Genomic DNA, 14,208 nt, shown 5'->3' with positions numbered 1-14,208 from the left:
GTCTGTAACATGGTGGTAGTGCCACTGTTTCTGGCAAGGAGGCCCAGGTTCAAGCTCCACTCCTTGAGAGGTGCGCAATAACATCTCTGAACGTGTTAACTTAGTCATATCTTGACACACAAATAGAAATATTTTATTTCCTTTTTACATTCGCTATCAATCTCTTCTCATAAACTGTCTTTGTTTCTCCTGTTTATTATGGTTTCCCTAGAAGTCGAAGCCCAAAGTGTCAAGGAAAAGCTGCAGTCCCTGAGGTCAAGGTTCACTCAGCTGCAGGCTAACATTGAAGGAAATGGAAATGGTTATTGTGCGAGGGAGATAACTGACCTTTCGGACCGCGATCAAAAGCTGGTCAACATCTGGCTGCAGAGGATAGAAAAGGATGTCTCCTCGCTGTCTTGTCAGTGCACAGTCAGCCTGAGTGGTGTCTGCGATCTCACTGAATGGGACAAGGTCAAATTTAATCAGTTTCTCAACAGACCTGATCAATTACTCATTTTAGAGCTGCTGTCTACTCTTTTCTCTATCACTATGGCTCACAGGCAAGCGGCTGATTTTTCTTTTATTGACTCGGGGATGTGGGTGTCACTGGCTGGGCCCAGCATTTATTGCCCAGCCTTAGTTGCCCCTTGAGAACATGGTGGTGAGCTGCCTTCTTGAATCACTGCAGCCCACCTCCTGTGGGGTGACCCACACTGTCCTTAGGGGAGGGAATGACCCAGTGACACTGAAGGAACAGCGATATATTTTCAAGTCAGGATGGTGAGTGGTTTGGAGGGGAACTTGCAGGGGGTGGCATTCCCATGCATCTGCTGCCCTTGTCCTTCTAGACGGTAGTGATTGCGGGTTTGGAAGGAATTTTATTGATGTCTGAAACCTTTTTGATTGCAGCTTGAGAAGGAGCTTCAGGAAGAGTTGTGCTGGGTGTGTGGTGTTGAAGAGATGCTGAAACAGATTAATCTAATCCCACTTTCCCAGGAGGCAGTCTGTGATCAGCTACAAAATCACAAGGTATAGTGAACTCACCAACAGTGAATACGGCTGCATCGTGACACGGGGATGCTGGCATTCCTGCTGATGAGTCTGGCTTGGCGGCAAACACGACAACAAACATAGGCCGATGATGCCAGGGGTACTGGTCTGACAGAGGATTGCTCCATCAGAGTCAGGATAACTCTTTAGCTTGATTAGTGCTGGCTCGGTATCTGTACAACGCCTGCTCGAAGGGTTATTCTTGACATGAGGAGGGGTGGGAAAGTAAGTTACACGGAAGCATTAGAAGGTGCAAGCAGGATGAGGGCATTCAGCCCTTCCAGCTTGCTTCAGCATGCGATATGATCGTGGCTATCATTGACCTCAGTACCCTAATATCAGCCTTCTCCCATATTCCTGCCATCCCTTTGGCCACGAGAACTATATCTAACTCCTTGAAAACATTAAAAATTTTGGTCTCAAGCACTTTTGGTGGCAGAGAATTCCCCAGGCTTCCCAATCTCTGGGTGAAGATATTTCTCCTCATGTCAGTCCTAAATGGCCTACCCTGTATCCTTAGACTGTGAATCCTGGTTCTGGACTGCAGGAATGTCCTTCCTGCATTTACCCTGTCTAGAGATAGCAGGAACTGCAGATGCTGAAGAATCTGAGATAACAAAGTGTAGAGCTGGATGAACACAGCAGGCATTTTCTGAGGAAGGGTCTAGGCCTGAAACACCAGCATTCCTGTTCTTCTGATGCTGCCTGGCCTGCTGTGTTCATCCAACTCTACATCTTGTTATCTCAGATAGTGGGAACTGCCGATGCTGGAGAATCTATGACATGATATTTTCTTTATTATTTGTCCCCACTCGTTGTAGCCCCAACAACACTCAAGAAGCTTGACACCGTCCAGGACAAAGCAGCCGCTTGATCAGCACCACATCCACAAACATCCCACTCCCTCCACCACCGACTCTCAGTCGCAGCAGTGTGTACTGTCTACAAGATGCTCTGCAGAAATTCAGAAAAGATCCTCAGGCAGCACGTTCCGAACACACGACCACTTCCATCCAGAAGGATAAGGGCAGCAGATACATGGGAACACCAGCCCCTGCAAGTTCCTCTCCAAGTCAGTATCCTGACTTAGAAATATATCACCGTTCCCTCACTGTTGCTGGTCAAAATCCTGGAATTCCCTCCCTCAGGGTATTGTGGGTCATCCCACAGGACAGACTGCAGCGGTTCAAGAAGGCAGCTCACCCTCACCTTCTCAAGGGGCAACTAGGGACGGGCAATAAATGCTGGGCCCAGGCAGTGACGCCCACTTCCGACAAGCGAATAAAAATATATTGCAGATACAATCTAGCAGCTATGTCCTTTAGGATCCAACCAGCTTTGACAGTGACGCTGCTGCTACTGGGGATGGATATTGAAGACATCCCCCAGAGTGTATTCATCAGCTCTGTCCACTCTGTGGCCAGTTCTAGTCAAAGGGACAGGGTGACATAACTGTTAGAGGTTCTGACCCCATCATGTTTTTGAGGGTTGGTGAAAACAGGGAGGGTGCTGGTCAATTGAGCTGGAAGTGAGGTGATCTTACTGCCAGGGTAAAACGTAGACAGTATTAGGAAAACGCTAAATGAATATTTTTCAACAGTATTCACTCCAGAAAACGACAATGTTGTCGAGGAGAATACTGAGATACAGGCTACTAGACTAGGTGGGATTGAGGTTCACAAGGAAGAGGTATTAGAAATCCTACAAAGCGTGAAAATAGATAAGTCCCCTAGGCCGGATGGGATTTATCCTCGGATCCTCTGGGAAGCCAGGGAGGAGATTGCCGAGCCTTTGGCATTGATCTTTAACTCGTCATTGTCTACAGGAATAGTGCCAGATGACTGGAGAATAGCAAATGTGGTTCCCCTGTTCAAGAAGGGGAGTAGAGACAGCCCTGGTAATCATAGACCAGTGAGCCTTACCTCAGCTGTTGGTAAAGTGTTGGAAAAGGTTATAAGAGATAGAATTTATAATCATCTAGAAAAGAATAATTTGATTAGGGATAGTCAGCACGGTTTTGTGAAGGGAAGGTCGTGCCTCACAAACCTTACTGAGTTCTTTGAGAAGGTGACCAAACAGGTAGATGAGAGTAAACCAGTTGATGTGGTGTATATGGATTTCAGCAAGGCGTTCGATAAGGTTCCCCACAATAGGCTATTGTACAAAATGCGGAGGAATGGAATTGTGGGAAATATAACTGTTTGGATCAGAAATTGGCTTGCTGAAAGAAGACAGAGGGTGGTAGAACATAGAACATAGAACAGTACAGCACAGAACAGGCCCTTCAGCCCACGATGTTGTGCCGACCATTGATCCTCATGTATGCACCCTCAAATTTCTGTGACCATATCCATGTCCAGCAGTCTCTTAAACGTCCCCAATGACCTTGCTTCCACAACTGCTGCTGGCAACGCATTCCATGCTCTCACAACTCTCTGTGTAAAGAACCCGCCTCTGACATCCCCTCGAGACTTTCCTCCAATCAGCTTAAAACTATGACCCCTTGTGCTAGCCATTTCTGCCCTGGGAAACAGTCTCTGGCTATCAACTCTATCTATGCCTCTCATTATCTTGTATACCTCAATTAGGTCCCCTCTCCTCCTCCTTTTCTCCAATGAAAAGAGACCAAGCTCAATCAACCTCTCTTCATAAGATAAGCCCTCCGTACCAGGCAGCATCCTGGTAAACCTCCTCTGAACCTTCTCCAAAGCATCCACATCTTTCCTATAATAGGGTGACCAGAACTGGACGCAGTATTCCAAGTGCAGTCTGACCAAAGTTTTATAGAGCTGCAACAAGATCTCACGACTCTTAAACTCAATCCCCCTGTTAATGAAAGCCAAAACACCATATGCTTTCTTAACAACCCTGTCCACTTGGGTGGCCATTTTAAGGGATCTATGTATCTGCACAGCAAGTTCCCTCTGTTCCTCCACACTGCCAAGAATCCTATCCTTAATCCTGTACTCAGCTTTCAAATTCGACCTTCCAAAATGCATCACCAAGTTGATGGGAAATGTTCATCCTGGAGACCAGTTACTAGTGGTGTACCGCAAGGGTCGGTGTTGGGTCCACTGCTGTTTGTCATTTTTATAAATGACCTGGATAAGGGCGTAGAAGGATAGGTTAGTAAATTTGCAGATGACACCATGGTCAGTGGAGTTGTGGATAGTGACGAAGGATGCTGTAGGTTGCAGAGAGACATAGATCAGCTGAGAGATTATGGGATAATGGGATAATCGATACTATATCCTGTGATAATGGGAACTGCAGATGCTGGAGAATCCAAGATAATAAAATGTGAGGCTGGATGAACACAGCAGGCCAAGCAGCATCTCAGGAGCACAAAAGCTGACGTTTCGGGCCTAGACCCTTCATCAGAGAGGGGGATGGGGTGAGGGTTCTGGAATAAATAGTGAGAGAGGGGGAGGCGGACCGAAGATGGAGAGAAAAGAAGATAGGTGGAGAGAGTTTAGGTGGGGAGGTAGGGAGGGGATAGGTCAGTCCAGGAAAGACGGACAGGTCAAGGAGGTGGGTTGAGGTTAGTGGGTAGATGGGGGTGCGGCTTGGGGTGGGAGGAAGGGATGGGTGAGAGGAAGAAAAGGTTAGGGAGGCAGAGACAGGTTGGACTGGTTTTGGGATGCAGTGGGTGGAGGGGAAGAGCTGGGCTGGTTGTGTGGTGCAGTGGGGGGAGGGGACGAACTGGGCTGGTTTAGGGATGTGGTGGGGGAAGGGGAGATTTTGAAGCTGGTGAAGTCCACATTGATACCATATGGCTGCAGGGTTCCCAGGCGGAATGTGAGTTGCTGTTCCTGCAACCTTCGGGTGGCATCATTGTGGCACTGCAGGAGGCCCATGATGGACATGTCATCTAAAGAATGGGAGGGAGAGTGAAAATGGTTGGCGACTGGGAGGTGCAGTTGTTTGTTGCGAACTGAGCGGAGGTGTTCTGCAAAGCGGTCCCCAAGCCTCCGCTTGGTTTCCCCAATGTAGAGGGAGCCACACCGGGTACAGTGGATGCAGTGTACCACATTGGCAGATGTGCAGGTGAACCTCTGCTTAATGTGGAATGTCATCTTGGGGCCTGGGATAGAGGTGAGGGAGGAGGTGTGGGGGCAAGTGTAGCACTTCCTGCGGTTGCAGGGGTAGGTGCCGGGTGTGGTGGGGTTGGAGGGCAGTGTGGAGCGAACAAGGGAGTCATGGAGAGAGTGGTCTCTCCGGAAAGCAGACAGGGGTGGGGATAGAAAAATATCTTGGGTGGTGGGGTCGGATTGTAGATGGCGGAAGTGTCGGAGGATGATGCGTTGTATCCGGAGGTTGGTGGGGTGGTGTGTGAGAACGAGGGGGATCCTCTTTGGGCGGTTGTGGCGGGGGCGGGGTGTGAGGGATGTGTTGCAGGAGACGCGGTCAAGGGCGTACTCGATCACTGTGGGGGGAAAGTTGCGGTCCTTGAAGGACTTGGACATCTGGGAGGTGCGGGAGTGGAACTCCCGCACATCCCAGATGTCCAAGTTCCACTCCCGCACATCCCAGATGTCCAAGTTCTTCAAGGATTCCACTCCCGCACATCCCAGATGTCCAAGTTCTTCAAGTACCGCAACTTTCCCCCCAGTGATCGAGAACGCCCTTGACCGTGTCTCCCGCATTTCCCGCAACACATCCCTCACACCCCGCCCCCGCCACAACTGCCCAAAGAGGATCCCCCTCGCTCTCACACACCACCCCACCAACCTCCGGATACAACGCATCATCCTCCGACACTTCCGCCATCTACAATCCGACCCCACCACCCAAGACATTTTTCTATCCCCACCCCTGTCTGCTTTCCGGAGAGACCACTCTCTCCATGACTCCCTTGTTCGCTCCACACTGCCCTCCAACCCCACCACACCCGGCACCTTCCCCTGCAACCGCAGGAAATGCTACACTTGCCCCCACACCTCCTCCCTCACCCCTATCCCAGGTCCCAAGATGACATTCCACATTAAGCAGAGGTTCACCTGCACATCTGCCAATGTGGTATACTGCATCCACTGTACCCGGTGTGGCTCCCTCTACATTGGGGAAACCAAGCGGAGGCTTGGGGACCGCTTTGCAGAACACCTCCGCTCAGTTTGCAACAAACAACTGCACCTCCCAGTCGCCAACCATTTCCACTCCCCCTCCCATTCTTTAGATGACATGTCCATCATGGGCCTCCTGCAGTGCCACAATGATGCCACCCAAAGGTTGCAGGAACAGCAACTCATATTCCGCCTGGGAACCCTGCAGCCTAACGGTATCAATGTGGACTTCACCAGCTTCATAATCTCCACTTCCCCCACCACATCCCTAAACCAGCCCAGTTCGTCCCCTCCCCCCACTGCACCACACAACCAGCCCAGCTCTTCCCCTCCACCCACTGTATCCCAAAACCAGTCAAACCTGTCTCTGCCTCCCTAACCTGTTCTTCCTCTCACCCATCCCTTCCTCCCACACCAAGCCGCACCCCCACCTACCCACTAACCTCATCCCACCTCCTTGACCTGTCCGTCTTCCCTGGACTGACCTATCCCCTCCCTACCTCCTCACCTAAACTCTCTCCACCTATCTTCTTTTCTCTCCATCTTCGGTCCGCCTCCCCCTCTCTCCCTATTTATTCCAGTTCCCTCTCCCCATCCCCCTCTCTGATGAAGGGTCTAGGCCCGAAACATCAGCTTTTGTGCTCCTGAGATGCTGCTTGGCCTGCTGTGTTCATCCAGCCTCACATTTTATTATCTTAGATAAGCTGCAGAGCTGGGCTGAGAGGTGGCAAATGGAGTTTAATGCAGACAAGTGTGAGGTGATGCACTTTGGTAGGAGTAACCGGAAGGCAAAGTACTGGGCTAATGGTCAGATTCTTGGTAGTGTAGATGAGCAGAGAGATCTCAGTGTCCATGTACACAGATCCTTGAAAGTTGCCACTCAGGTTGACAGGGCTGTTAAGAAGGCATACAGTGTTTTAGCTTTTATTAATAGAGGGATCGAGTTCCAGAACCAAGAGGTTATGGTGAAGCTGTACAAAACTCTGGTGCGGCCGCACTTGGAGTATTGTGTACAGTGCTGGTCACCGCATTATAAGAAGGATGTGGAAGCTTTGGAAAGGGTGCAGAGGAGATTTACTGGGGTGTTGCCTGGTATGGAGGGAAGGTCTTACGAGGAAAGGCTGAGGAACTTGAGGCTGTTTTTGTTAGAAAGGAGGAGGTTAGGAGGTGACTTAATTGAAACATATAAAATAATCAGAGGGTTAGATAGGGTGGATAGGAAGAGTCTTTTTCCTAGGATGGTGACGGCGAGCACGAGGGGGCATAGCTTTAAATTGAGGGGTGAAAGATATAGGACAGATGTCAAAGGTAGTTTCTTCACTCAGAGAGTAGTAAGGGAATGGAACGCTTTGCCTGCAACGGTAGTAGATTCGCCAACTTTAAGTACATTTAAGTCGTCATTGGATGAGCATATGGACATACATGGAATAGTATAGGTTAGATGGGCTTGAGATTGATATGACAGGTCGGCACAACATCGAGGGCCGAAGGGCCTGTACTGTGCTGTAATGTTCTATGTTCTATATTCTATAAATCTGAAATATTAACCTGTCAAACAAAACTAAACAGTCATAGTGCCTTGATGGATATCAAAACTGGAGTGTGAACTGTGCATATCTGAAAACATAGGTAAAGTTCCCAATGTCCAGGGGACCCTGCTGTCCTTACACAGCGAGAGAGAGAGACAACTGGTGTGAACTTAACTTGAGGGTCAGGATGTGAAGGGAATACCTTCAGGGTATGCCCAGCCAGTGTGGAAATTGCACCTGCTCTAACCCTAACCTTATCACCTATGCATCACAAAATATCCCTCCAGTCAACAGAGCGTATCAATCTCTGGAAACAGGTAAGAGCTGTCCCTAAACAGAGACCTGTCATGAATCACAGAGACCACTTTCGAGACAACCAGATGCTGTGATGGGGAGTGTAACATGGGATCTTCCTGTTCTCTGTGCACGTCTTCAGCTCATCTTGAAGTGACCTCTCACAATAGGTGGAAATTGATAAGGGAGTGAGTGAGATCAGTTCTGGGCTGAGATTGGTCTGTGAATCAGCGCCAGTGGCAGGGGAGGGCACAGGAAGCAGGTTTGTCAACACTTCTGTGCTCCTGTTGTCAGAGCTCCAAGAGGAGAGGGTGGCTGTTGATGTCACAGACCTCCCAGGCATGAGGGGAAGGTAGTGCCGGTGTGTACTGACTAACACTGACCAACAGCACCGTGACTTCAACAGTTACATAGCAACAATGATACAGCCTCTCCACACAATGGTACCAGGGTCTGCTCCTGGTACAGGCAGGGATCCTCTCCTCGTCATGATTTTGGCCAGCACAACCATCACCAAACTGCACCCACCACCTCCCGTATCCCTCACCCTCACCCTGACTCCCACTCCCGCCCGCCCTCCCTCCCTCGCCCCCTCCCGCTCCTGCCCACCCATTCCCGCCCTCCCTCCCTACCCCCCCACCCACTCCCACCTGTCCGCTCTCCCTCCCTCACCATCACCCTCCCTCCCTCACCATCACCCACTCCCACCCGCCCACCCTCCCTTCCTCACCATCACACTCTTCCGCCCGCCTGCCCTCCCTCCCTCACCATCATCCTCTCCCACCCGCCCGCCCTTTCTCCATCACCCTCACCCTGTCCCACACGCCCTCACTCACCCTCACCACTCCTGCCTGCCCTCATTCACCAAATACTTAGTCTGTGGACAGTGCACTGACGTGGCTGTGATTGGGAACCAGAGCGCTGGGGTCTTGTAACACCATTCCACCCTCACCCTGTCTACCAGGCTGACCCTGCCAGACACTAAGCAGGACTCCTTCAGGACCCCAGCACCTCCCAGGGCTCAGTGAGCAGGCATGTCTGTTTTCTGGTGTGCCCCAGTGAGATGTTCCAGGCACAGCACGAGGTAAATTGAGGCTGCAATTAGTCATGAGAGACACCATCAGGTTGGGGCGGCAAGTATTGAGGTGAGTTTTGTGAGACATCTCTCTGGGTTTCAGAGAGAGAAACCTCCCAAAAACCCCAACACAATGTGCATTTCACCAGGCACCATTCAGCTCCAGGCCCTGCACATGCCTCAGCTCAGCAAATCCCAACCCACTACACTCCTGACTCCCAACACCTTCATCAACAATTGGACTGAAACTAACTCCTCTTACCCTGTATCCTTGCCTGTATCCAATCATACTGAGGCTGCAATGAGGAACCAACAGGAATCCTACCTCCAAAAATGGGATTTCATCATCATTTTCCCACGCGTCTGGGAATGAGATTGGAAACTTCCTTTCAATGACTGCCAACCAATTCAGCAACTTATCCAAAACTGCCTGGAACTGCAGGGTCTGAGATAAAATCTTCTCCAGTTGACTGTGTCTAAGGATGCAGAATACAGTGAGAAACAGGTTCTCTCACATTCTCACTCTCACTCTCACTCATTCAAACATTCTCTCACACAAAAAACAACCAAAAGAACTGCAGATGCTGTAAGTCAGGAACAAAAACACAAGTTGCTGGAAAAACTCAGCAGGTCTGGCAGCATCTATGAAGGAAAACTCTGAGTTAATGTTTCAGGTCTGGTGACCCTTCCCCAGATAAAGTCAATGGCTGTCTAATAGGTCTAACAGGATAGTAGGTTAGCGAGTTTGAGAAGATTTGTAGCTCAGGTTGAAGTTCTGGATGTGAGTTTGCTCGCTGAGCTAGAAGGTTCGTTTTCAGACGTTTCGTCACCATTCTAGGTAACATCATCAGTGAGCCTCCGGTGAAGCCGGCTTCGTCGGAGGCTCACTGATGTTCCCTAGAATGGTGACGAAACGTCTGAAAACGAACCTTCCAGCTCAGCGAGCAAACTCACATCCAGGATAGTAGGTTGGCACAACATTATGGACTGAAGGGCCTGTACTGTGCTGTAATACTCTATGTTCTAATCCAGAACGTCCTGGGTGATATTCTGGGGATGTCAGTTCACTTCGAACCATGGAGTCAACAGCACAGAAAAGTCCCTTCAGCCCATCGAGCCTGCACCCACATAACCACCACTAATCCCAATTTCCTGCACCTGTCCATATTCTTGAATGTTATAAAAACCGAAAGAGCTGCAGATGCTGTAAATCAGGAATAAAAACAAAGTTGCTGGAAAAGCTCAGCAGGTCTGGCAGCATCTGTGGAGGAGAAAACAGAGTTAACTTTCGGTTCTGAGGAAGGGTCACTGGACCTGAAACTTTAACCCTGTTTTCTCCTCCATAGACGCTGCCAGATGTCCTTGAATGTAATATTTGAAACACTCATTCACATTTTTAAAAGTTGTAAGGTTTCCAGCCTCCAGATACCCACCACCTACTGAGTGAAAAGCCTTTTTCCAAAATCCCCTCTGAATCTCCTGCCACTGAAATCTCTTATGACTGACCGCTCAACCTAGGGGAACAGCTGCTCTCCATTCACCCTGCCCAGACCCCTCATATCCTCAAATCATGCACCCCTGCGAGTCTTCTCTGCTCCAGGGGAAACAAAGAAAGAAGAAAGAACAAGGAAAATTACAGCACAGGAACAGGCCCCTCTGCCCTCCAAGCCTGCGCCGATCGAGATCCTCTGCCTAAACCTGTTAACAGTCCGAAGCTTTATCCCAGGGTGGAAGAGTCAGTCACTGGGGCCATGGGTTTAATGTGCGAAGGGCAAGGCTTAAAGGTGTTGTATGAGGCAGGTTTTTTTTTACAGAGGGTGGTGGGTGCCTGGAACTCACTGCCGGGGGAGGTAGTGGAAACAGGTACAACAGTGACTTTTAAAGGATGTCTGGACAAATACAGGAATAGGATGGGAATAGAGGGATACGGTTCCCCTGTTTTAGCTATGACAGGCAGCATGTTAGTGTAGGCTTGGAGGGCCAAAGGGCCTGTTCCTGTACTATAATTTTATTCATGCTTTTTTCTATAAATTTTATTTGCCATTTTTCAGCCCAATTTGGGCATTGTCCAAATCTTGTTACATTTGAACATGGACTGCTTCAGTACGTGCAGCTGGCAGATTGGTGAGGATGAGGTCAAGCATGTGTTTCCCTACCTGCCTCAGACCCAGTCGAGCAGCGATGTCCTTTAGGACCCGACCAGCTCGATCAGTAGTAATGCTGCTGAGCCACTCTTGGTGGTGGACATTGAAATCCCCCACCCAGAGTACATTTTGTACCCTTGCCATCCTCAGTGCTCCCTCTCAGTGTTGTTCAACAATGAGGAGAGACTGAACCATCAGCTGAGGGAGGGCGGTACGTGGTAATCAGCAGGAGGTTTCCTTGCCCATGTTTAACCTGAAGCCATGAGATTTGTTTTAATTTTTTTTAGAGCATCTCTGACCAGGCAGCATTTATTGCCCATCCCTAATTGCCCTGAGGGCAGTTGAGAGTCAACCACGTTGCTGTGGGTCTGGAGTCACATGTAGGACAGACCAGGTAAGGATGACAGTTTCCTTCCCTAAAGGACATTAGTGAAGCAGATGGGTTTTTCCTGACGATCAACAATGGTTTCATTGTCATCATTAGATTCTTAATTCCAGATATTTACTGAATTCAAATTCCACCATCTGCCGTAGCGGGATTTGAACCCTGATCCCCAGAACATTACACAGGTCTCTAGATTAACAGTCCAGTGATTAATACCACTAAGCCATCACCTCATGGGGACCTGAGTCACTGTTGAGGATTCCTGACTGCATCCCACTGTGTCCCCACTTCTGCTGAGTCTATACTGCCAGTGATTGTGGGTTATAGGAAGCTATAGATCGGATGGTCAGGTAGCCAGATGGTATTTAACCCTGATAAGTGTGGGGGGATGCATTTTGGAAGAAGAAACAAGACAAGAGAGTATTAAGGTAGCAGAGTACATGAGCAGCATAGTTAAGAGGCCTTGTGGGTCATCTGCTTTCGTCAGTCTTAGCACAGAGTACAAGAGCAAGGAGGTAATGTGTGCGAGTTGTACAGAACGTTGATTAGGCCACAGCTGGAGTACTGTGTGCAGTTCTGGTCACCTCACTACAAGAAGGATGTGTTAGCACTAGAAGGGGTGCAGAGGAGGTTCACCAGGATGTTGCCCAAGATGGAGAAACTGAGCTATAAGGAGAGACTAGATAGGCTTGGATTGTTTTCCATGGAGCAGAGAAGATTAAGGTGAGCGGGAACATGATTTGAGGTGTATGGACAGGGTGGATAGAGCAGCTGTTCCCCATGGTTCAGGGGTCAGTCACAAGAGGGCACATTTTTTGGGTAAGCAGCAGGAGATTCAGAGGGGATTTGGGGCAAAACATTTTCACTCAGTAGGTGTGGGGATCTGGAATGTACTGCCTGAAACACCACAAAACAATACAACACAGGAACGTGCCCTTGAGCCACCAAAGCCTGCACTGATTCCCAGTCCTAGTTTGAATAAGTCTCTACTTATTGCCCATACACTCTTCTATCCCTCTGTTTACCTCCTGCTTATGTGTTAATCAAGATATGCCTTAAATTTGCTAATGTGCCTGCTTCCACTGGCAGTGCATTGCAGGTACCTACCACCTTCTGTGTGAGAAGATCTCCCCATGCTTCTCTCCTAAACCTTCCCCCTTTCACCTACAAACTGTGCCCTCTTGTAACTGACCTTTCCACCCTAAGAAAATACCTGTGTCCATCCACCATATCTATACCTCTCAAAATTTTGTAGACCTCTATCAAGTAAGACCTCTACTTTGTCTGTCCAGTGAAGACAACCCAAATTCATTCAAAGATGGTAGGAACTGCCAATGCTGGAGAATCTGAGATGACAAGGTGTAGAGCTGGATGAACACAGCAGGCCAAGCAGCATCAGGGGAGCAGGAAGGCTGATGTTTCAGGTCTGGACCCTTCTTCAGAACATCGCTGCATAATTAAGACCCTCAACAACATGCAACATTTGTGCCGACCATTGATCCTCATGTATTGCACCCTCAAATTTCTGTGACCATATGCATGTCCAGCAGTCTCTTAAATGTCCCCAATGACCTTGCTTCCACAACTGCTGCTGGCAACGCATTCCATGCTCTCACAACTCTCTGTGTAAAGAACCTGCCTCTGACATCCCCTCTATACTTTCCTCCAACCAGCTTAAAACTATGACCCCTCGTGCTAGCCATTTCTGCCCTGGGAAATAGTCTCTGGCTATCAACTCTATCTATGCCTCTCGTTATCTTGTATAACTGAATTAGGTCCCCTCTCCTCCTCCTTTTCTCCAATGAAAAGAGTCCAAGCTCAGTCAACCTCTCTTCATAAGGCAAGCCCTCCAGTCCAGGCAGCATCCTGGTAAACCACCTCTGAACCCTCTCCGAAGCATCCACATCTTTCCTATAATAGGGCGCCCAGAACTGGACGCAGTATTCCAAGTGCGGTCTAACCAAAGTTTTATAGAGCTGCAACAAGATCTCATGATTCTTAAACTCAATCCCCCTGTTCATGAAAGCCAAAACACCATATGCTTTCTTAACAACCCGGTCCACTTGGGTGGCCATTTTAAGGGATCTATGTATCTGCACACCAAGATCCCTCTGTTCCTCCACACTGCCAAGATTCCTATCCTTAATCCTGCACTCAGCTTTCAAATTCAACCTTCCAAAATGCATCACCTCGCATTTATCCAGGTTGAACTCCATCTGCCACCTCTCAGCCCGCCTCTGCATCCTGTCAATGTCCCGCTGCACCCTACAACAGCCCTCTATACTGTCAACAACACCTCCAACCTTCGTGTCGTCTGCAAACTTGCTGACCCATCCTTCAATCCCCTCATCCAAGTCATTAATAAAAATTACAAACAGTAGAGGCCCAAGGACAGAGCCCTGTGGAACCCCACTCACCACTGACTTCCAGGAAGAATATTTTCCTTCTACTACCACTCGCTGTCTTCTGTTGGCCAGCCAATTCTGTATCCAAGCAGCTAAGTTCCCCTGTATCCCATTCCTCCTGACCTTCTGAATGAGCCTACCATGAGGAACCTTATCAAATGCCTTGCTGAAGTCCATATACACCACATCCACAGCTCGACCCTCATCAACTTTTCTAGTCACATCCTCAAAGAACTCGATAAGGTTTGTGAGGCATGACCTACCCCTCACAAAGCCGTGTT

At 49.0% G+C, this 14,208-nt stretch overlaps 1 protein-coding gene across 1 annotated transcript in view; it reads right to left on the bottom strand.

Moving 5' to 3' along the window:
• Window positions 1-205: 205 nt before the first annotated feature.
• LOC125450554 (uncharacterized) overlaps window positions 206-14,208 on the bottom strand; it is a 45,173-nt gene continuing 31,170 nt past the window's right edge. Inside the window, exons 6-7 of the mRNA XM_059641020.1 lie at window positions 9,319-9,469; window positions 206-439 (exon numbers count right to left, since the gene is read on the bottom strand). Coding sequence (XP_059497003.1) covers window positions 437-439; window positions 9,319-9,469 — 154 coding nt within the window. The 3' untranslated portion in view covers window positions 206-436. The remainder of the gene's footprint in view (window positions 440-9,318; window positions 9,470-14,208) is intronic.

This window comes from Stegostoma tigrinum, chromosome 2 (assembly GCF_030684315.1).
Source record: "Stegostoma tigrinum isolate sSteTig4 chromosome 2, sSteTig4.hap1, whole genome shotgun sequence".
Taxonomy (NCBI): Eukaryota; Metazoa; Chordata; class Chondrichthyes; order Orectolobiformes; family Stegostomatidae; genus Stegostoma; species Stegostoma tigrinum.
This window is presented reverse-complemented; position numbering and strand designations above follow the sequence as displayed.